At 36.5% G+C, this 23755-nt stretch overlaps 1 protein-coding gene across 1 annotated transcript; it reads right to left on the bottom strand.

The window, feature by feature from the left end:
- Nucleotides 1-1465: 1465 nt before the first annotated feature.
- Nucleotides 1466-23564, bottom strand: LOC139137687 (retinal rod rhodopsin-sensitive cGMP 3',5'-cyclic phosphodiesterase subunit delta-like). Its single transcript, XM_070705908.1, has 5 exons — nt 23344-23564; nt 15324-15386; nt 12565-12716; nt 9404-9509; nt 1466-6180 (listed from the first exon to the last, which is right to left on the bottom strand). Exons 1-5 carry the CDS (start codon nt 23385-23387, stop codon nt 6099-6101), a joined length of 447 nt encoding a protein of 148 aa, XP_070562009.1. The 5' UTR covers nt 23388-23564; the 3' UTR covers nt 1466-6098.
- Nucleotides 23565-23755: the final 191 nt, after the last annotated feature.

Raw genomic sequence — 23755 nt, 5'->3', positions numbered from 1 at the left:
CAAGGCTGGTCTCAAGCTTGTGTAGGAGACAAGTTTTCACAAGCTTTTGTATGCATGGTTACCAAGGGAAGAGTAACTGATGTATTTTATGTAAATATCTAAATTTTAGTTTTCCTTGTAGAGGCTGAACACAGAATATAGCAGCCATTTCGAATTTCAAACATCAGTTTGTATGTGATAATTTGGTACCAAAATTTGCCTGACAACTGCTATTCTATTTTTTCTTCATTTATCAAAAAGTAGTTTGAATTGCCTTCAGCAAGGGATGGCCAGGGTATAAAGTATCATTTTAAGGTTTTTACAACTTACAAGGCTAAATACCTTTGTATAAACTTGCCTGTACAATTTTTATTTAATGGAAATAAAAGCAGATGCATCAGAACTTTTAAAAAAATCTTTCATCCTCAGAATTATGATGGAGACGGCTGGTATGCTGAAAAAATTGGCAGATTTGAATAAGAACTACATCTTTTCAAAGACTTGGGGCTCAATTTCAAGCATTTGTGTATTCAGAATTTGCGGCATTTTCACTTATTCAATAGACACAATTTTCCAAATGTTTTAAAAGATCCCTATTGTCTGTTGAAGTTAGAATGTGACTTGGGTACATATTTAGACACGGTCACTCTCAATTTTTCACAATCTTTTGCCGATATTTTACATGGAATGGATTCACTGTTAAGCTTGTGGAGTAAGGAAGTTTCTTCTATCTTGATTTCTTGAAAATCAAAAATTCAATTTCCCCCATACTTACCATGGATGAGGTGGCCATTTTGAATTTTACATAGTAAATTGTTGGTAATTTTTGCCTCTGTTTAAAATTTGTATGGTGACCAAGAGGTCGATTCTTGACTTTGAAAGTGTTTGGGTTTAAAATTTCCTGAATTTGAAGATGATTGGTTTAAAATTTCCTAAATTTGAAAGTGATTGGCTTAAAATTTCCAGAATTTTAAATTGGTTTAAAATTTCCTAAATTTGAGATGGGTTTGAAATTTCCTGAATTGGAAAGTGATTGGTATAAAAATTTTTCTGGTGTAAAGTTGGAGCTAAAGTTTAAATCTTTCTATTTAAGGTACGTACTTCCTAAATTCCTCTAACATGGAACCACATGCCTTGATGACATGCCAAAACTAGAAAATGTTTCTCATTTTTGTGAGAGACCCATACTGAGAAATAAGTTTTTTGAGCGACAGAGCCAGGGAGAATATAAGTAGCAAATGGTAATACATTACTCTGTTCATTGGTCGACATCAATGTTATTACTGAAGTTACAGAATTCTGGCAAAATTATTTGGTAACACATGTACATTCCTGTTGCTCTGTGACAGGGTGATCCTGTAAATAACTTTTGCTTTGGGAACCTTTGACTTTGTAATACTTGCCAGAATGCCAAACAAAAACACTGACTAATCACTGTTGTATCAAAGTAGCTGTACAAAATGACAAGTATGACACAGACAAAAACTTGAAAGTTTACAAAATAACTTTATTAGTCCTAAAACGATCTCTCAGAAAGGAAAAAATAATCACTTGATGGAGAAAAACCAAAAGAATGGTATAATTCTATGATGCTGTGTGGTGAATGAAATCAGGATCAGATCACTAAAGTGATTGAATAAAATTAAACTTGATTTCACAAACAAAATTCAGAATGGATTTGACAGAATCAAGTTATTTGTACCGGATATGTCGAGGCAATTGACAAATGACCGCAAGTGATAATAATCTAGCCTATGCTCTACTATGCACTGAAACTTTTCCATTATACAAAAGACAAGAACATTTGTCTTTGTAACTAATACAACTCATTGGCACCAAATGACAGCCATGGTTTGGAGAAATAATCATTCACTGCTTTACAGAATTGAAAAGGTTAGAACAGCAAATCTAAATGCTATTCAGTTAAACTTCTGCCTGGATATATGGGTTCCCTTTTGTTCAGTATGGTATTTGAAGTACCGTTAGTACAGCAATAAGTACAGTCGCCCTTTCACCCCCAAAGCCCAGTATGAAGGCCCAGCCTCTCCATTGAAAACAATGGGGTGGGGCCGAAGCGCGGTGGAAGCCAGGTTCCCGTCACTGCCATATTCATATTCTGAAGTGGGATTACATAAGCGTCTACAGGTCCATAATTTGAATTAATCCTTAAAGAAACACACCAAACATGGTGTAAGTTTTATCAGCGTCCATGCTCAAATAATTAAATCTTACCATTCAATACCTTTCAACAAATTTGTACAGATAATGATATTTTGAAACAAACTCTTTAATGAGGAACCACGCAGGGAGAAAGCTGTGTGTAAACTTTTCATGGATACTGTGACTGCTGTTAACACTGCATAAAACTTCATTTACATAAAGAAAATACTTCATATGGACTATGTAATGTAAATACACAAAAATCAATGGAGGGATTCGGTTTTTAAAACAGGACACTTGTAAAAAGATTTTGACTAGTTTTGAAAGTCACATGGTGTGCAGGTGAACTTTGATGAGTGTCTATAGCTCAACTGTTTCACCCTTATTTCCTCATGAATAAGTCAAACCATGCAGTAGAAAACGACGAGGCACTCTACCACATTTCCAAAATGGCGAAATCAAGTTTCATGTCTCTCGGTAAAATTGAGTTTGGTGGGAACATTAAAGGTGTACTGTCACCTGTTCCAATTTTGCCACAGTTACCATGGAAAGAGAAAATCTAACCAATCACAGATTTTAAGCGGGTGGCCACTTTTTAAAAACAGCGCCCTCACATGGGTATTTTGAATACTCGTACCAAGGAATGCCCCTTTGACCATATATGGGCATATTTAGATTACAGGTGACTGTATACCTTTAACCATTATCCTGCCAAGTGAAGCAACGCAGGTCCCATGCATTGCATTTCACCAAAAACTGGAACATTTAAAGGCCAATGAAAACAGATACTGTACAAAATATTTTACAGACTTAATCCACTGGTCCCTATAACATACACTGCCAAGTAGGTGAAAACATCATACAGGTTTTGACTCAATACTACTTTTTACTGACTCTGACAGACACTGGAAGGACAAGGGTTAATGCATACTTGTACATAATCCATCCAACCTTTGATGACAGTGGTATTCTTTTAAAGCATAGATTACATTATCAGTGAATTCACTGTAAAATTGTCAATTGCAAAAATATCTACACAGCTGTCTAAGATTCACGCAATTTAAATGACTGAGTAGCCTTTAATAGTTTCAATAAAAACCAGTTGTGTGACTTGCTAACCAAATCCCCTTATTTTTAAGTGACTCACCCCAATCCCCCAATTTTTTGTGAAGTCTGTCATTTGCAGAAAATTTAACTTTTCCTACACTTCTCTGGGAACCCAGTCTCTTATACATTAGCACTGCTATCATACTAATTACTGTCCCTTCTGAGAATGACCAAGTGAATTCTGCATTTACTAGGATTGGTTCAACTACGTAATGATGGTACTGCTATCAAACAATTTGAATATTCTAAAATTCATTGACTTTATACTTCCCATTGTGTGGAATGGTCACATGGCCTGAGGATGATATTTTTTTATCAAATTGTACAGGTGAAAAGATTGGTGCTTGGTTACTCTAGAAAAATCAGCACAATGTCCATGTCTCAACAGTGGTGAAACAAACTCTCAGAACTCAGTAAGAAAAATTTACAATTTCTTATTCAATTTTGCTACCAGGAAAGTAAATGAAGAGAATCTTAAAGGTTTGTTTTGTTAATTTTAGAAAAATGAAATTATACAACTAAATCAAGGAGTTACAAAATAAATATGTCACTGGAGATTATAAGGTTGATAAAAGAGTTGGACATATCTGACGATTCCTTAGAACTTACACAGTTTCATCTGGCCAATCCAGCAAAATTTAATGTTTTAAAATGTTTTGAAAACCAGCTTTTTTGTTTCTACAAACATTGATACAAAATTTACAACTTCTACTAGAGATAACAAAAGCTGATTCTCTTATCTGTTTTTTTCTTCCATCAATGACTGTCTATACTTTTTTCGCTTGTAGAAATACTATACATAATATATACAAATTTTGCTCCAACCTGCCAACAGCAACAATACCTACAGTAATTGTTCATAAAATAAAAACACCATCAAACAACATCCGCATATCTCTCACCTTTGACATGGTGTACTTGACATATTTGGAATACTTCTCCTTTCACTAAAGGCCTTTTACTGAGGCAATTTGAAGTATCAATTAACCCTCTGAGTGCTGTAATTTTTCCCACCAAAATTTTAGTGCAACATTTTCACAATTTTTCTGAATTTTTCTGTAATTTTTTTTATTATTTTGGACCAAACGGACATCACATTTCATTGTCTACAAGTTTTCATCAAAATTTTGGAAAAAATCTGGAAAAATTTGACTGGGGTAAATTTTATATAGGCGACAAAAGTTGACTTTGGCACTCAAAGGGTTAATGATACTTTTGTGTTTCATACAATTCTCTTCCTTAGTGAACAAATGATTCCACTGGTATGCCATTGTATAAACTGTAAGAGACATCGCGATTGGCTTGGTAGGTATTAATGACAAGGTATAGGTATTGCCACATAACAATTATATATTATGATCTATAGAAGTGTACATAGAAAGCATTTTGCAAGGTAACACAAATTACAGTGGTGTTTTCAGGACGTCAAATCAAGACAATGGTTAGAAGGTTCAATCCAAACTGCCTGTGGTACAGCCTTTCTAAAACCAAGAGGATACTCACAAATTTATTGTTTTTACTCGACAATACACAAATCTTATGGTTATGGTTATGTTACCAACACTGTATTTTGTTATAATTAGATTTGGTGAAGTTTGATGATGTTCAAACATTACACTTACAAACAGTGACAGATTTTTTTCTTTTTTTACACCCTTTTCTTAAAAAATATCTTTAGACTAATTACAGAATATTGTGATTGTGCAAACTAGTAGATTTTCCTGGTAATATTTCAAACTGAGAAATTTTTGTGGTACTGAAGCTGAGTGAAATTTCCTTTGATCAAACTAGTCATTTAAATGCAAAACACCCTTACTGGTATTGTCTGATTCATGTTTTTCAAATCACTTACAAATATTTGTAGACTACAATAATTCCCTTAAGAATTCCAATCCTACATTTGTATCAGACTTACAAATTGTTTTCATCATTCTTGAGAATAAAATATAAATATATTAGCTAGATACAGGCATAGACATTACTCAATTTACAGAGAGTATGATCAATAGGGCTGATTTGTAATGACAACAGAGTTCCATTTTCAGTATGCAAAAATAAATATTTGTCTGAAAATATCCACATGACTTTCAGAAATTACAGAAGTGTGAATTGGTATTTGGGTACCAATGATATTACCACTGTAAAACTAAAAACTACGTCAAAGGGTCTGACCACAAGCTGCAGTAATAAACACAGGTACACAGAGACAAATTTTGTCCAAAGCAGCAGATATCGTGAAGCCATTTCGAAATTTAGTTACAAAGCTACATCCGTGATCAGTGCTATAGTTTAAACAGTTTCACATGTATCAAAACCAAGTAGGTTAGGCATTTTCCTTCATATAGTTTACAAATATTTCAATTCTTGTCTGATTGATTGCAGTGTTTCTCTATTTTTTGAGTCAAAATCTAAGAGTTGTGACAAGAAAATTCCAAGGTTAAACCTAACTACTTGATGCAAGAAAGCAGCATTCTTACAGGGTCATAATTCTACATTTGATCTGGTACAAACTGGTTTGATGATCTGGTACAAACTGGTTTGATGATCTGGTACAAACTGGTTTGATGATCTGCTTCATGTCCTATTGTATTTTTCAGAATAATGAACGAGAGATTTCTCATTTCCCGCAACATCATTTAAAACTGGTACGATCATTTTCCAATGGTCATCTTGTATTTGAACAGGTAGGTTAACAGTATGCATAAAAATGCACAATCATCTTTGACATTGAAAAGATGAAATCTGATCAGTTGACATTATCACACATTGATAGAAGGCCGAAGTAAAAGGCTGCAAAGCAAAATGCTCCGAGCTGTAAAAGACTGTCTATTGCACTAGAGCTATTACCATGGTTACACGTAGAAAAGCCTCACTTTGGATGTGCTCACCAACAGGTCATCGTCATAGAATTTGGTTTCTATGATAACATTACCACTGTAGACAAAACAAAAAAGAGGAGTGTCAGTTGACTGAAAATGAACTGATAGTTTGAAACATGAGGAATTAACCCTTTGACTGCTGTAATATTCCCACCAAAATTTTAATGCAATATTTTACCAATTTTTTTGAACTTTTCTGTAAGTTTTTCAATAATTTTGGACCAAATGGATATCACATTTCATCAGCTACAGTGTTTTACCAAGATTTTGGCAAAAATCAGAAAAAAATTGACTGTGGTACGGATTTTTCTGAGAGTACGCCCACTCGAAAAACCGCCCATGGGCGGTTATTTGGGGGGGGGGGGGGGGCCGTTATTAAGAATTTTAAATTTCATCTCAACCTTTGTCTACGGCATTTCAACTTGACTCCCCTTAAAAAAAATTACCTACGCAAAGGTCAAAAAGTTTTATATAGCGTACAAAATAAAATAAGTTACACTTCTAAGATAATTACTTCGGCGATATATGTCCGTATCCCCCTATTTATGCTACTAAAATGCAGGTGGAATGATCCAGAAGAACGCAAAGTAAACGTTAGAGTTTGCCACACAATGCCGACAATGATTGACAGATGAAGCAGGAGCCAGGAATTTTCAATTCTGCACGATGGGGATCATGAAATAAATAAAATGACTATCATAAAAAATAACTCTGTTTCATTATTTTTTTATTTAATGTACATCATTACTTTTCAGGTTTTTTTTTGCTTTGATACAAAAATCTGATGATTTTCTTCGCGTAAATTTGTTGCATTCACAAACGTAACAGTAGTAGTAATCCCTAGTAGAAATGGTATGATCCACAATTGTTTATGATTATTGACCTCTTTGCGTGCAACGAATGTGAAACACTGTATCTATTTTCACACGTTCGACTACTTTGATTAACTTGTCACACTTACAAACTAGGTCAACCTCAGAACACGTGCACACGTCAAAATCTGATCGATGATTTTCTTCGCTTTTTCGCCGAGCGGTTCTGTCTATGGCCTCTCAGCTAGGCGACTGATGCCGTATGTTGTGGGTTCGAATCCGATTGAAAACTAGCCGTATTTGAATGCGTTCGACAAACCATGGAGGCATGTGATAATTAGATATTATTCTTCGACTCGTGGTGACACGGTCATTACGTCACGAGTATTTTCCTTGCTGAACGAAGAAAAATATTAGGGAATAATATACTTATCACATGCACAAGCCAAGAATTCGTTATTTTTTGCAAAATAAAATAAGTTTTCCATGACGATTCCGCGTTTAAACTTTTGAACTACTTTAGGAATAAATATCAGTACGCCGTGCACAAGTTGTCAATCATTTCCAGTCGTCCGTTGTGTGCGTTAGCGCTCACGTTCGTTCGTGTGTGGAGCAAATGACAGCTCTCGGTCTACACGTAGGCTACCTTCCGCAAAGTTATACTCTATTTCAAATGTAGTATAGTCCTAGAAATTTATCACAGACGAAGATACGCTATTTTTCGGGAACAAATATCGACTGAATCTCGACGGCGCGAACACTGTAAACGTCGCGCCTGACCCTGTTTGCAATGCGTACGGAACCCACGGTATACGCGACCAGCTTCGAGTTCGTTGTTTCCGCAAATTATTCACGTAATTCCTTCGGAATATACAGGCGGTACACTCTTGTGTTTACATTGTTTGGATGAGTAATGTCGTAGTCTGTGAAAATATCGATTTCATTACATGACTTTTGATCGTGGGAGAAACATCGGCCGCCATGTTGTTTACATATTTACGAGCACACCGAAGATCGACAAAAAAAAAGGTCCGACGCACCAAAATTGATGACATAGACGCGGGTTTGTCATGACGTAGAACGACCAGAGAATAAATCCCGTATGTTTTAGTTAATTGGCGGTAAATTTTTACCGAATTACGGCCCTGGGCCGTTATTTAGCTACAGGTGTGAAGCAGACAATGTAGCCATATTCTGTTTAACGGCCCTGGGCGTACTCTCGTAAAAATCCGGTATATTTTATAAAGGCGGCAAAAATAGACTTTGGCGCTCAAAGGGTTAAGATAACAGAACAGTCCTCTATGAAAAATGTGATGATGACACCATTTCCTTTTAAAACATCAATGTTATCAAGATATATACAATATTACTTTGGGCAATGCTGCTACTTATCCTTTTCACCACCATGGTTTGGTCCACACCCATTGTTATATATAGTTTGGTCCAAACCCATTGTTATCTATGGTAATTGAGGTTCAGTTTACACTGAATAGGGGTGAACTAGATAAAGTGTGCAGATATTACGTTCATATCAGTTGTTTTCTTGTTACATTTTCGTAAAAATTCATCAGTCTATTTTTGTCTATTTAGTTTTTTTCTTTTTTTACTGAATTATGAGTATATAAATCTTGTTCAAATATGTTAATGTGTAAAAGAGCTTGGCATACAAAAGCTATATTGTTGCTACATCTGTTTTGACCATACTAGTTTCAAAATGAATTCAAATTTGATTAGAGTAATTTGCAATGATGCCATTCATGTAATTGTACTGCTTTTCCATAAAAACCACTATTAGAAGAGCATTTGGTATGTATGAACAACTCTCACTGTCACTTTCTGTTACTCTTATTTACATGTACACACAGTTCTCAAATGGTGGAGACATATTTCATTGAAATTCACTTTGACTATAATTATGGCCTTTGGCCCTGCAAGTTAAATATAATCATCGAATGTCTTTGTGAAACCTGTTTTAACCCTTTTACCACAATGGTTTGGCCCTAACTCATTGTCATCAATGGTGAGTGTGGACCCGTTTACGGGAAATTGGGGTGAACAGGTTTCAGACTACCCTGTGACCACCATGGTTCGTTCTAAACCCCATAGTTATCAATGGGGAGTGTGGACCCGTTTACAGGAAATTGGGGTGGAACAGGTTAACCAGGTTCAACAACAGACTTTTGTACATTCTTAGTGTGTTCAAAATGGTGACATAGAGATGAGGTTGGGATGAATAGGCAAGGAATGATTTCTCAGGGTTTATGAATAATATTAGATGCAGTTTGCCCATCAAACAGACAATGTCTAGTTGAAATGCACCTGAGATGACTGCTGATACACACAGATAGATGGAAATTACAATCCATCTATACACTTTGAGCTGATCAATGCCAATGATATACTCTATTATGGGTATGACGGAGTATTTAGTTGATGAAATATCATGATGTGCATAAGACTACTTACTTGAGAACATTAGCAGGCATCATCTGTGACTCTGGCGCTGCTTCTATTATCGACTGCCAGGTGTTTGTAGAATTAGGAATCACAAAACCAAAATCAAAATACCACTCTACACGGAAGTAATGCACAGAAAAGAAAACAACATAATCAGTGTGATAAAGATATATGCGGCAAAAAGTACTACTGAATGACAGCATTCAAAAATTATTGATAATACTGTGTGAGCTGGTAGCTTGATGTTTTCTGAAGGAGACTACAAATCTGAACAAGGTCACCTGATCATTTATCTCTTGATTCTTTACTTTGACCAAAACGTAATCCTACTCTGGTAAAGTTAAATCTTGTTAAAACCTTGTTTATGTGAAGGACATCGCAATAAATGTTAACAGCAGATTCAAGATCATTGTAACTGAACTATATTGAATGTAATTTTGACAGTTCAAAGTATGAAATTGACCTCCAGATTATAATTACCTGTAAGTATGATATTGCAGCACATACATCAGACAAGTTTAAAATTGTGAGAGGTAGTGAGGAATGCAAATTTATTTATTGTGGGGCTTAGATTCAACCTAGCGTCTGGAAGGTGTGAACTCTGACCAACTTGGTGAAAGGATCTTCATTTCTAAACTGCATCTCTATGAATTATAGACAGAATTGAAGTTTTCTATTGACAGGCTCATGGCAATACGTCGCATATAAAATTTAATTGACACATCACACACGAGCTACAATGCTCTGACCTTATAAATCAACAACAGAACACCACCATAGCACTTCCTCTATGGTAATTAGTTCTGTACTATTCTTTACAGGGCTAACCTCTACAAGCAGGAATTCATGGATGGACAATTCTGTGAAATGAAGTTCTATGAAGTCTATGCATGTTTTCCGATACATTTCATGTTTCCTCCTGCAGGGTACATTAACCCCCCTTTGAACGCCAAAGTCAATTATTGTCACCTCTGTAAAATATACCTCTGTCAATTTTTGTCAAATTTTTGCTGAAATTTTGATAAAAAACTGTGGCTGTTGAAATATTGTGTTCATTTGGTCCAAAATTATCAGAAAAGTTACAGAAAATTTCATAAACATAGGGCCAAAGTCCCTGAAGCTACTATAGACATGGATACAAAATTAAGTATTTCCTGACTGTATGAAATTATCTCACTAAGGTCATCCTAGGGACATGTAAACCAAATATCATATAACCGAGTTAGTATTTCATCGGGGTTGAGCTTTTAGCGAAAAAGGAAAATTTAAGCCAGTGGTTTTGAAAAAACAAGCGACTCAACAGTTGACAGAGCTCTGCTGTGTTATGTAGAGAATAACCTTTTGTGACACATGTATTGATGAAGAAGGTGGATATCTTTGATAGCTCATTTCAGGATGGCCTGACCAAAAATGGAAAAAAATTCCGTAAAAATACAGATTTGCATATTTCATCAGACTATATTAGTCTATAATAGCAAATAAACGAGAGTTAATTACATTCTAATTAAAGTAAACAAGACTTGCTTAAATCAAGATTTACGTCATAAAAAAACAGCATATCTGTCAGGTTATAAAGAATCTTGAGCTGATTATCTTTTAATATCAGTATTTTCATCCTATTAACCAAGCACATTTTAACTTTCAAATTAACATTGTAAGTAAGTTCTGTTGAATAAGTTGAGACTGTACGTACTCAGAGAAAGCACACTGAAGAGACAAATGTTTGAAACTTAAGAAGTTCAAGGTCATCAAAAGCATTATAAGGAATCATGTTACACTTTCATTGCACTGTTTACACAGATTGCATAATTGCTATAAATAGCACATGAGGAATCTTACACTTACAGCCCAGCTTTACCATAAAAACACTATCACTTTGACCACTCTTTTAATTGACCACTCTATTTTTTTCCTCAAAAAGCAATCTTATTTTATCCTTACCAAGTCAACCATAAATGGAAATTAGAACTTTCTCTATCTCTATTTATTTGACCACCCTATCATGACAAACTATTATGAGCAATTTCTTTTAGATAACATAAATGGTTGTTCAGAATATATCAAAGTTGGGATTCAGGAAAGTTGCCTTTACATGTTTTAATCCTCAATTCACTATGAACTGTCAAAATAAGTTGAACTTTCTGATAATTCCACACTAAAATTATTTTGGCTTTGATGATTTCCTAATTAATTCAATTATTTGAAATCATATTAATTATTTTTTTCTGGGTGAATTGATAGGGTTTATACAGTACAAGAATTACATACAATGTAAGTCAAACTTTGACCAAAAATGACAAAAAAATTCCTTAAAAATACACATTTGCATATTTCATCACATTTGAACAAATCTAAGTTGGGTTATCCCTAGGGACCTGTATACCAAATAACAAAGCTGTCTGACCAGCGGTTATGAAGAAGAAGATTTTTTACCAAAAACACCTTTTTTGGCATTAATTTGCCTATTTTCAACAATATCAAAAAATTAATAAAAATAGTTTCTCAAAATCATACTTTTCAAGTACACAACAAATATCAAATCAGTAAGTACTGCGGTTCTCAAGATATTTGAGTGGACGGACGCCTCACAAACGGACATACATACATACATACATACATACATACAGACTGACGACGGACGCCGGACGGATACCCATCCCAATAGCTTCTATAGACTATAGTCTATAGTAGCTAAAAATTGGTAAAATGTTGCACTAAAATTTTGGTGGGAAAAAATACAGTATTCAAAGAGTTAACAGGTTGCTATGAATTTGATAACAGTCCCTTCCTCAATTATCAAAGAGTATTCCCACACTATCTTTGTTGGAATAACTTGTAATTATCAAATGACACAAAACATAAATTATTAAATTACTTTCTGTAAAAATTAATCAAATGACTCCTATCAAATGAATTATTCACACCTGTGATGTGTGAACTCACCTTCTAAACACCTTCCTTTGAACATAATTTTTGTTCTACCCTAAATTTATCCATACCTGTGATGTGTGAACTCACCTTCTAAACACCTTCCTTTGAACATAATTTTTTGTTCCAATCTAAATTTATCCATACCTGTGATGTGTGAACTCGCCTTCTAAACACCTTCCTTTGAACATAACTTTTTGTTCTAATCTAAATTTATCCATACCTGTGATGTGTGAACTCACCTTCTAAACACCTTCCTTTGAACATAACTTTTTGTTCTAATCTAAATTTATCCATCTGTTCTATCGATGAAAAATTGATTTCTCTGGAAACACTCTTGCATTTGAGAATTTTTTTTGGAACCCTGGCTTCATGCTCAGTTTCTGGTATTGACCTGAAATCAATAGATAATCAACAAATCAATAATTCAGCACAGAGAAACCAATGACACTGTAATGAAAACTTTAATAGCCCCTACAAGACCTTAGGCCAAAAAAAATTGATTTGTTTCTGGTCAGCGCGCGCATCACTTCAAAGTGTGCGCGTCAACTCTTTTTTTTCCTGTTTTTCATTTGCCCCTATGGAAAAAGGGGAAAATGTATCAAATTCCAGCCAAAACAAAAAAAAAATTGAAAAAAAAATTGCATCACCAAATCATTTTTGCCACATGTCAATGACCAGAAACAAACCTATTATTTTTTTTGGCCTTACATCCTGGTAGGATCCTTTACATTCTGGTATGTTATTGGTATGACTCAACCATTTGATTGAAGACTTTTATAACCCTATTGATGTTCACTTAATTCTATACAGGAACAGCTTTAAAGTTTTCACTATGACTTTGCATTTTCCCCAACATTAATTTTGTTTTCAGTATTAAATAGCAAAAAATATACCAGCATGCACTATTATGTTGGGGCCATGAAAATGGCATATTTGCTACTGTGACAGAAATGACGACATACATTATGATAACATGATAACATTTTTGGAGTTCATTTTATGTTTCTCTTTCTCTGAATAGTGCTTAATTTACGAGAAACAACATGAACTGTGAAGGAAAGTGAAGATTTCAACCTACATTGTGTGATGAAAGTCAAATATGACATGAAGAGATATTGTTCAAGACTTTTGTAACTTTGCTAGAAGCTGCTGGTGTTATAGCTGTGGGTCCACAGCTGTGGTGTTTTCGGACGGGATTTCCACCTTTTAGGGGCTGGTTTTGACTTTTCCGATTTTTAACCCCGCCACCACAGCTGTGGGATATTGCATAGACTAGCGTCCATGTTCCGCCGCAAGCACCCTTTGCGCAAGTTTGTTCGACGATATTTCGAAAAATTTTCCATCCAAATTACAAATTGCCAACACTCATCAACAGCTTGGTTATTAGGGACTTACCAGACCAGAAATCCTCTCAAAATTCACTGAAATATCGCCTTTTTTCCAGGTTTGCCCGACATGACTACCCGGAGACCGCCATTTTGCTGGCGTAAAGCTGTTGGTCGAGGATCCCTGCAGCACGTCACTACAGTGACGTAGTAGGCGGTGACCTCTCAACTTCTAAACACAAACTGAGAGATTATGGCCAGCATCCGCGCGCCACAAATAATCACAGATCCTAGGACTGAACTTTTTTCCCCCCAAGTAAAAGTTTGGTTTCAGTTTTGTGAGACTGGGAATGTCCATAAGACCAACGATGGTCATTGATATCACACCATGAATCTCTCAGTTTGTGTTTAGAAGTTGACAGGTCACGCCTACGTCACTGTAGTGACGTGCTGCAGGGATCCTCGACCAACAGTTTTACGCTAGCAAAATGGCGGTCTCCGTGTAGTCATGTCGGGCAAACCTAGAAAAAAGGCGATATTTCAGTGAATTTTGAGCGGATTTCTGGTCTGGTGAGTCCCTAATAACCAAGCTGTTGATGAGTGTTGGCAATTTGTAATTTGGATGGAAAATTTTTCGAAATATCGTCGAACAAACTTGCGCAAAGGGTGCTTGCGGCGGAACATGGACGCTAGTCTATGCAATATCCCACAGCGGTGGTGGCGGGGTTAAAAATCAGAAAAGTCAAAACCAGCCCCTAAAAGGTGGAAATCCCGTCCGAAAACACCACAGCTGTGGACCCACAGCTACTGGTGTTACAACAAGTACGCGAGAACACAGGTATATTTAATCAAAAATACCTTTCTATCTATCACTTATCTCTTAATCATCATATAAAATTTATCAAATGCTTCTGATTTCATATGGTAATATGATCAAAAACAGGAATGGAATTGTGGTTTCATAGATACATATACATTACAAGAGAGGAATTTTCAGAAACATGGACTGCAATTGTGAAACATAACATGGGAAGTTTCAGACACATGGACTGCAATTGTGAAACATAACATGGGAAGTTTCAGACACATGGACTGCAATTGTGAAACATAACATGGGACGTTTCAGACACATAGACTGCAATTGTGAAACATAACATGGGAAGTTTCAGACACATGGACTGCAATTGTGAAACATAACATGGGAAGTTTCAGACACATGGACTGCAATTGTGAAACATAACATGGGAAGTTTCAGACACATGGACTGCAATTGTGAAACATAACATGGGAAGTTTCAGACACATGGACTGCAATTGTGAAACATAACATGGGAAGTTTCAGACACATGGACTGCAATTGTAAAACATAACATGGGAAGTTTCAGACACATAGACTGCAATTGTGAAACATAACATGGGAAGTTCCAGACACATAGACTGCAATTGTGAAACATAACATGGGAAGTTTCAGACACATAGACTGCAATTGTGAAACATATCATGGGAAGTTCCAGACACATAGACTGCAATTGGACATGGGCAAAATCAAACAACAGTCTCTACAGCTAAAATGCAAACACAGTGACCTACAGACAACACATCAACACATGCCTGAACATACAGTGCAAACATGTCCCCATCAGAATACGTATAATCAACAAGTCTTGTACTTACAGGTCTTCATTGCTTTGCCATAAAATTTTTCCATTTTCTGCGTCTCGAAGATTCATCCAGTTTCTTTGGTAACAGCAATTAAGGAAAGTCAGGTGGTGACTTTGGTGGGACTTTTGAAGAGATTGTCTTCCAGATAAGAATTAAAATGGACTGTCTTATTGTAACACCTTTGATCATGTCATTCAACACCAACAGTTGCTATTTGACCATACAATTATGTGTTAAGATCTCAAGAAATCATGGAGAAATTGATGACTTTTTGTGATAGGTTTGCATTACTAGTGAATCATCTCTCTTTTTCCCTAAATTCAGAAGTCTTTTCTTACAAAACTAGGAATTTTTTTAAAACCAACTTCCACAGGTAGTCAGTATATGTAACATAATTTTTAGCAAACATCCAGCGACACAAAAATGTTGTTATTCAATAAAACTGTATGAAAAGTTAATTTCTATTCAATAAAACTGTACAGTTCCTTATAATGCAATGTAAAATTTAAATCAGGAAACAGTCCTTTGACAATAAACCTAGAACTTTGATATAAATTGTAAGTACAGTGTAATCAGATAACTAAGGAAGGAATACATTCATTGAAGATTTGCCAATCTGGATAAACAAAGTCAGGTATACCTTTCTGTGATGAATGCAGATATGATCTTTATCCTCACTGAAAAACTTGGTTTATTAGAGTTTTTAACAAGAACACCAAGTTTAGTTTAACACTGTCACCATATAAAGGCTGGATCTCAACAAGGGGAAAAGATGTACAAAAGAAGTTAAATTCAAATGGCTTGGACCTGTACAGCACTGATTTCACTATCAGTTTAATATACTGTACAAATCATCCTCATTCGAACATGCATGAGTCACCTGATTTACAAACTTGTTCAGTCGAATCTACTGGGCAACAGGTCTGACAATAATATGTGATACAAGCACTTACTCACAATTCACATGCATTGAGAGCAAAGTAAAGACTACAATCTTTGTCAGAGTAACACTTTCACATATTTCTTATCATTAACAGGAATACAAAGTTACAACTTGCACTAAAGATTACATTACTGATATTATAGCTACAAAACTATTCTGTAGCATTGTACCACTTTTGTGAAGGTTATATCCTTAGTAATGAGCAAGCATGACAAATAGTCAACTTTGGAACAGACTACGAGCACCCAAACTTTCCCTTCACTATGTTACTGTGTCAACTCTGATAGTAAATTTTAATGTCTTGTGTTCCTGAATAGACAACAATGTATTGATCTGCTCCAAACAGAAATCTTTAGATGCCCATTGTGTGGCTTGTCAACACAGATGGTTTATGGTGACGAGCTTTGTTATTTATGGCAACTGAACTGGACAGTAATCTAAGTGTCAACAGCAAAAAGTTCACACAGTACATATACTGTATGAGTTGAATACTGGGTATTTTACCATATTTATGAGTAGACCAACAAGCTGTAGAAGTAACCCTATGAAAAATTACAGAAGGATATCTTTCAATATGTACAGTTACTGGTGCAACCGGTTATCCTGTCTTGGGACATCACTTCTAGCAAATTATATGAAAACTCAATGGTAGTGGTCAGACAGAATACAATCATTAATTTATGATATTTTCTTGGAATGTGCTTGTAAGCTAGCTACCAATAACAACGGCAAATTTCAACATACAGTACCATGGTTTATTTAACACTTTTCCTGCCGAGCGCCCTTGTCCGTTATTCTCCCAAGTCAGTAGAAAACCGCCCCATAATATGTGCCTGCAAAAGATTGGCTCTCCTGCATGTTATCCTGCCAGGCATTTTGGCAGAAATCGCCCATTTTCAGGGTAGTTTTAGCCGTACTTATACGTGTTAGACTTCGATAATTTCTACATGCCCGTAGACAGGGGAAGGAGCTCAAGGGTTGCTGCAGAAAAAAATTGAGGTCACCGGCTTTGTTTGCCCCTGGGAGTGCGTCATTTTATTGCCGTTTCATGTTTATTTTTTCGGAAATAAACTCCTTCAGTATTACGTACGTCCGCTAGGCACAAACATCACCTCACTCGTTTGTTAGTCAGAGACCCTGAGGGTCGTGCTAGGGGTGCAGCAGCACCGTCAAACCTGTCCTGTTTCCCCAGGGTAGGGTCAATTGAATACGTACCTCCAACGACTTGGCAGTGTAGCACAAAAACTACGTTTTGCCGTTGTATTAACGACATGGCTGAGCCATTGAAGCACAGCTTTACGTAGTTTTGCCAGCTCAGTTGGGAGTTGGCTTACGAGTGTTACCGTTCATTACTGACTTAATCAAGTGGTCCTCAGTCAGGTACGGGTTTGTACCGACATGGCTTGGGCTGCAGCTAACCAGTGATAACCAGTCACTACCCCAAGTCTTCAGTTCACTTTTGCGATGCACGGGTGCAACGCAATATGCTTCCATTGTTCTAGCCATCGACGTGTCCACATGCTGGCAGCCATATTGTACTGCTAGCTGGTTTGCATAACAAAAGCAGTCCCTGCTAAATGCAGGCGGTATCCCCGTACATGTAGCATATTGACCTCATGTCACCTTTTGAATTCTCTGTACGCAAACAGCGTACGTAGTTACCAATGCGTCGGCAAGAGGATACGTTTGCCTGCAAACCAGAGCCAATACTTCGGACGATGGAATAAATAAAAATCCAAAGCTACGTCCATTGAATGGCATGGCCAAGGCGGTGAAGGACGTTGCCTGGCTTGAACTTGCAGAGCTGAAGCCCAGCTTAGTACGTCGGACACCAGTTTGTAATGGTATTTCCGAGTCGTTCATATCCGTTCCATGGGAGGAACAAGTCGAGCCGTCCCGTCAAAAATACGTTCTCATTTTCAGTCACGCACAACTGAATAGTGACTTTCGTCTCGCACCATCGGCATATGTGCCAAGTCGTTTGCAAGAGGTAGCCTTCTAGATTAGCATTGCCGAGTTGGTCAAGTTCGGCAGCAATCTCTATAGTGCCAGGCAGCCAAGTACGTCCAACTCCGCCAGAAAACGTCACCATGCTATCCTGCCAAGTCCGCTAAAAAGCGGTAAAAAAAAACCAGCCCCCCTCGGGTGTGGGGGACTGGCGGACAGGTTTCTGCACCTTTCCCTGTCTATCGACTCCCTGCGAACCCATTTCGAGGGAAAAGGCGTTCCTTGTCAGAAAACCTGTCCTCGGATGACCCCTAACCGCACAGGGGATAGCAAAACGTAGTTCCGTCGACTAGGCAGGAAAGGGGGTACCAAAAAGTAGCCCGATTTCCACCGCCTTAGGAGGATAACGGCCGTGGCTGCTCAGCTTCTAGCTACACCGAATTTCAAGCGGATTTTCACCGACTTGGCAGGAAAAGGGTTAATACTATTTACATTATTTTTTTTTTTTTTTATTTTGAACAGGCATTGCAATTTTTTCCCAAATTGGTTGTTTGAAGTAATGATGCACATATGCCAAAGGGAACAGAATACAGTCTATCACTTATGGCGATAAAATGAACTCCAAATTTGGACCAGTTTTTTCACAAAATATTAAATGCGAAATGCATGAACACCATATAGAAACTTACCGGTATTCACCACTGAATCTTCCCATACTGTCACAGTAACTATTTTTTACTTAGATTAAAACAATCTCTTACCACAAAAACTTTACTATGAGATTGTGGAATTTTTACAGAAGTAACATTGCCAAGGTTTATGCAAACGTAATAAACATAAGACAAGTATTGTCGGCAGAAGTGCTCAATAAAAAATGCTATGAAATTTCTACAATGTTGCCCTGTAGTTTCTAATCAGGGGTTTAGGTTTTTTAGGTTTTTAGTTACAAGTCCTTGGTGCAACATCGGCAAACCTGAAAACTAAACAGTTAAATTAGCCGCACATACTCAAAGTGCAAGTTTTGGCTTGGTTTGTTGAATCATATAAAACACTCTAATACTCACCCCCCCCTCCCCACAATAGTTACCAAATATTTGCACAACCCCATTACCGTCTACTGCTTGGGACCTTTATACAGGGAATCAGGAATGAAACCGTTAAAACATACAAAGGAGTTTGAAAGGAGGCATGATTGGCAACTGAGTAGGAGTGACAGTTCAACAATTGAAGCATGGTGGTACCACTGACACAGCAAAAATATCCCTGTCTACAACATATTGCTTGCTAGTCATAGGCAGTCACCATAAAAACTATGCATCTACAAAATCAATAGCTACCACAAATGCAAAACAACTCTGTAATTGAAGATTTATATTAGTATGCATCCCCAGCAAGTTCCAACTGAATAATACTAAAATTGCTGATCAAACTGTCATTGGTATGAAATATTTTCACCAGGCAAAAGACAAGTCTTCTCTGTCAAGCACTATAGTGGAATCATAGACTCTAGTTTCTCTGTCTATGGTGGAATCTAAAAACTTAACCCTTTCACCCCCAGTTCCCTGTATACAGGTCCAACTTACCATAGAAAACAATGGATTTGGGACAAACCATGGTGGTGAAAAACTTAAGGTAGTGCACACCTCGAAAGTGAGACTTAAACTTTTGCTCACACTTCTTTCACCATTCTTTGTCAAAATCAAGAATAAAAATCGGGGGTCACCATGCAAATTTTGGTACAAGAGAAACAAATGACCCAAGATTTACTGATATTTAAAATTCAAGATGGCCGCCATTCCTGTGTTAACTCTATGGAGAAAAATAAAATTTTTGAATTTAGAAAAACTAAGCCTGTGAAAAGTTTTCTTATACCAAGAGCTTTAAAATGAGCCCCCCACAAGTGGTATATCAGAAAAGAATTGTAGTCCGAATATCTGTCCGCAAGCTGCATTCTGCCTCAAGCATCAAGGTCTATTGATTACATCAGAGGTTCAATGTCCTTTCTAGAAACTAGTGTCAACAGTCCATCATATTCCAGGCATCACTGTATTATTGACAATGTCTTCATTCAAATCCATTCTCCTGTTTGTCAAACACAGCCTTGCTTTCTTATCATTTCAATTTCATTAAAATCAATAATGAATAATAAATCAATAACCATTTCATAATGCAATGACGATGTTTCTTTCTAAAAATATTTGACTTCCTCAATCACAAATAACTAATGAACTTTTACTGTTCTATGTTTGACAGAACACGTCATACACTGTAGATCAAGTCTTGCCTGTTAAAACTGACAAAATATGATAGTATTATCATTTTGCAATGTGTCTTTAATTAATAAAATGTTTCTTTCTAAAATTGTTCACAAATTTAGTTTCTTTCTTTGTCATTTGTTCTATATTTTCAAAACATCTCTTTAAAAAGTTATACAGGCAAAGCTTCACAAAAAAGGTCTAGTTTAGTTGCAGCTGCAATTTCTATGTCACTTTGCTCTGAGGTAAGCTTTATGATGGCGGCCATCAAAGTCAAATCAAAGTGAGGTAAGCTTTATGATGGCGGCCATCAAAGTCAACTATAACAAGATATGTTATTGAAAACATAATGCCTTTATCATTACAATTTCTTCATCAATCAATGGGTGAAAAATTTGGGGTTTGGAATTTGTTCAAACACGTCGATCGCTTTCCGAAAACATTTCTGGGAGCAGCCATTACCAACTTTCGGTAATGGCGGCTCCCAGAAACACGGATGCCCCACGCTCAATGTTTATGGAATGCGTTCGACGTGTTTGAACAAATTCCAAACCCTATAACGACAAGGTTAAGTGTAGTGTAGTGTTTAGTCTTCAATAGTTATAAATCGGTACGACCAAATGCAGTAAATATGTAGCATTTCACATCAACACGCTTAGTCCAGTGGGATGCGCTTATTTTATACTCCCCAGGGCCATCGGCATTGTAGCGCTACTGGTGAGCTAAGTCGCAAAAACCAAAAATCACCGACCGCCTCACCGTAGCGCTACAATTTTGCGGCTACTACTTAACTAGCCTCTCCTACAATTCAAATTGCATATTACATCAAATGACCTGGAAATGGCAAAATAATTTTGTCCTGTAATTTTGTGTTTGCCTGATATCATGGACAAGAACATTCCATGCTACTTGCATTTACAGTACATTTACCAATGATTTTGACGATGAGATACAGCTGGATATTGATACACTACCTAATTAGGTTTGTCAGTTTGCTCTTGAATTTACCCTTTTAGTGGTCAACTTTTACAACTTTGCGGCAACATCAGACAGACTAAAACAGCAGGTGACACAGCAAGATGTCTGTAAACTAATTTACTATGTAGTATGTTTATATCTTTGCAGCAGCTATCAGTTTCAATGGTGACACACACAGAGACTGGTTGCCAAGTTTTACAAGCAGTTCAAATTCACGGAGAGGTGGTAAAAGAACAACCTTAACTGCAAAGTTAGACTCAGAGGATAGTGTTCTTTGTAGTTGAATATCAATAAAGTTCATGACTTCAAAAATAATAGAGTGATGTGTAAAATGAACAAAGTTTGCTTTGGTTATCAACAAATGAATGACACACATTTCTCAACGAGCTGATATCGGGGCCTACTTCAGTACGAAGTGAACTTGGGGGTTTCAGGCTATTTCGTGAACGTCATTTGTTTTCTATATTGACAAGATTGTAGCGACAAGCGATAAAAACATTGCAACATTGTAAGAGTGTTTATCTTTTCTAGTTGATCCGACGTTTTTATTAAACACAAAAAATCTAAAACTATTAAACAACCAAAGGTCTTTGTGTCAGCAACTTTCTAGCCTAAAAAAACTCAGACAACAGTTTTCTATATTGACAAGATTGTAGCGATAAAAACCTTGCAACATTGTAAGAGTTTCTCATTTCTAGTTGATCCGACGTTTTCATTTAACAGAAAAATAAAATATAAAACTAACAACCCAAGGGCTTTGGGTCAGCAACTTTCTAGTCTAAAAAAACTCAGACAAGTGTTTTGTCGAACGAAGAAATAATTCAAAACTAAAACATTTCTCTTCAACTCAAATCTAACCAAAATCTAAAAGTAGTACAAAATGGATCACACAAAAAAGTAGTAAATTGTGCAATGGGACGTGTACTTATTTTTCAAATTTTACTTGAAGTAGACGACCTGAATGGGTTATTGTCACTAGTACTATAATCGCTGGTAGTGGCAATAGTTGCTAAATCTAGCAATGTTATATTTTCATTTGGCCTGTGTGTGTCACCATTGAAACTGATAGCTGCTGTAAAGATATAAACATATTACATCGTAAATTAGTTTACAGACATCTTGCTGCGTCACCTGCTGTTTTAGTCTGTCTGATGTTGGCGCAAAGTTGTAAAAGTTGACCACTAAAAGGGTAAATTCAAGAGCAAACTGACAAACCTAATTAGGTAGTGTATCAATATCCAGCTGTATCTCATCGTCAAAATCATTGGAAATGTACTGTAAATTGCATATGAAGGTTGTATTTGGTGTGGCGGTTGTAGCAAGATGTCTAGAGTTCCAGTCTGGAGGAAGAAAAATGCCGGAACAGAGGGGTTGCCATAGTTAACAAATACAAACCCACTCGTGACCGTAAATACACACGCAACTGTCAGTTTGCAGTGCTTGATGAACGTTTGTCAGTTACCGACTTCATGTTTCATTGATCGTAAATTCATGAAGTGTCACTCAGTCGACCATTGAAGTTCCCTAAACGCTAATGTGTGATCACGTTTTGAAATGTTTAACCTTATCATATGTACATTTGACACTGTTTCGCACGATGAATTTTTGAATTCAACTTCCCGTACACAATACAATACAATATACACTGTATTTTAAAGTACAATGTGTATATGCACTGTAATTTAGCGTGTTACACATATTCACACAGTAAAGCTTGTGCTTAGAAAATAGAACCAGTAGACATGGGCTTCTTAGAATTCTGCAGGGCTGAAATAAACGTAAATATAAATAACACACCTTTTGAGCAATTTACAATGGTACCAAAACAGGCAGATATACATAATACCATCGTTTCACGAGTGGCTGTTCACGATGATGAACTCAACAACAAAACTATCTGAAAGGATACAGTTTGAAGCCCTTCAAAATATCGTCGGCCTTTGCGAGTGGCATTTTCTTGCCTGCTTTGACGACGTGCAGCTAAAATGTCGTGGATATAACACACAGCCGCTTCTCAGTTTGCCGACGTTGTAAATGGTTTCCTCTGTACCGTTGAATAAAATAACAGACAGGTTACGAGGCGTTTGTCATACACCTGAATATTCAAGATGGCGCGTGTAGTGCTTGTCTAGTCTGGTAACCTGGTATATCACTCCGCATTAAATCAAATATGTATAAAACCTAAAATTGGGCAAAGTTTTGCATTTAATATTAAGAAGATAATAAAAATAATTTAAAATTTGCGTTTCACCTATTTTAAAATGAAAATTTCCACCTTTGACTTTTTGCTTTACTAGTTTGTTGTACGCGCCAGAAGACAT

This window comes from Ptychodera flava, chromosome 7 (assembly GCF_041260155.1).
Source record: "Ptychodera flava strain L36383 chromosome 7, AS_Pfla_20210202, whole genome shotgun sequence".
NCBI lineage: Eukaryota > Metazoa > Hemichordata > Enteropneusta > Ptychoderidae > Ptychodera > Ptychodera flava.
The sequence above is the reverse complement of the archived record's forward strand: the minus strand, read 5'-3'. Positions and strand labels throughout refer to the sequence as shown.

Coding starts and splice junctions, on each gene's coding strand:
- LOC139137687 (XM_070705908.1), bottom strand. CDS start 23,387: ATGCCACTCGCAAAGGCCGACGATATTTTGAAGGGCTTCAAACT. Junction 15,387..23,343: donor ATTTTGAAGGGCTTCAAACT/GTATCCTTTCAG, acceptor CTGTTACCAAAG/AAACTGGATGAATCTTCGAG. Junction 12,717..15,323: donor TGGCAAAGCAATGAAGACCT/GTAAGTACAAGA, acceptor TATTGATTTCAG/GTCAATACCAGAAACTGAGC.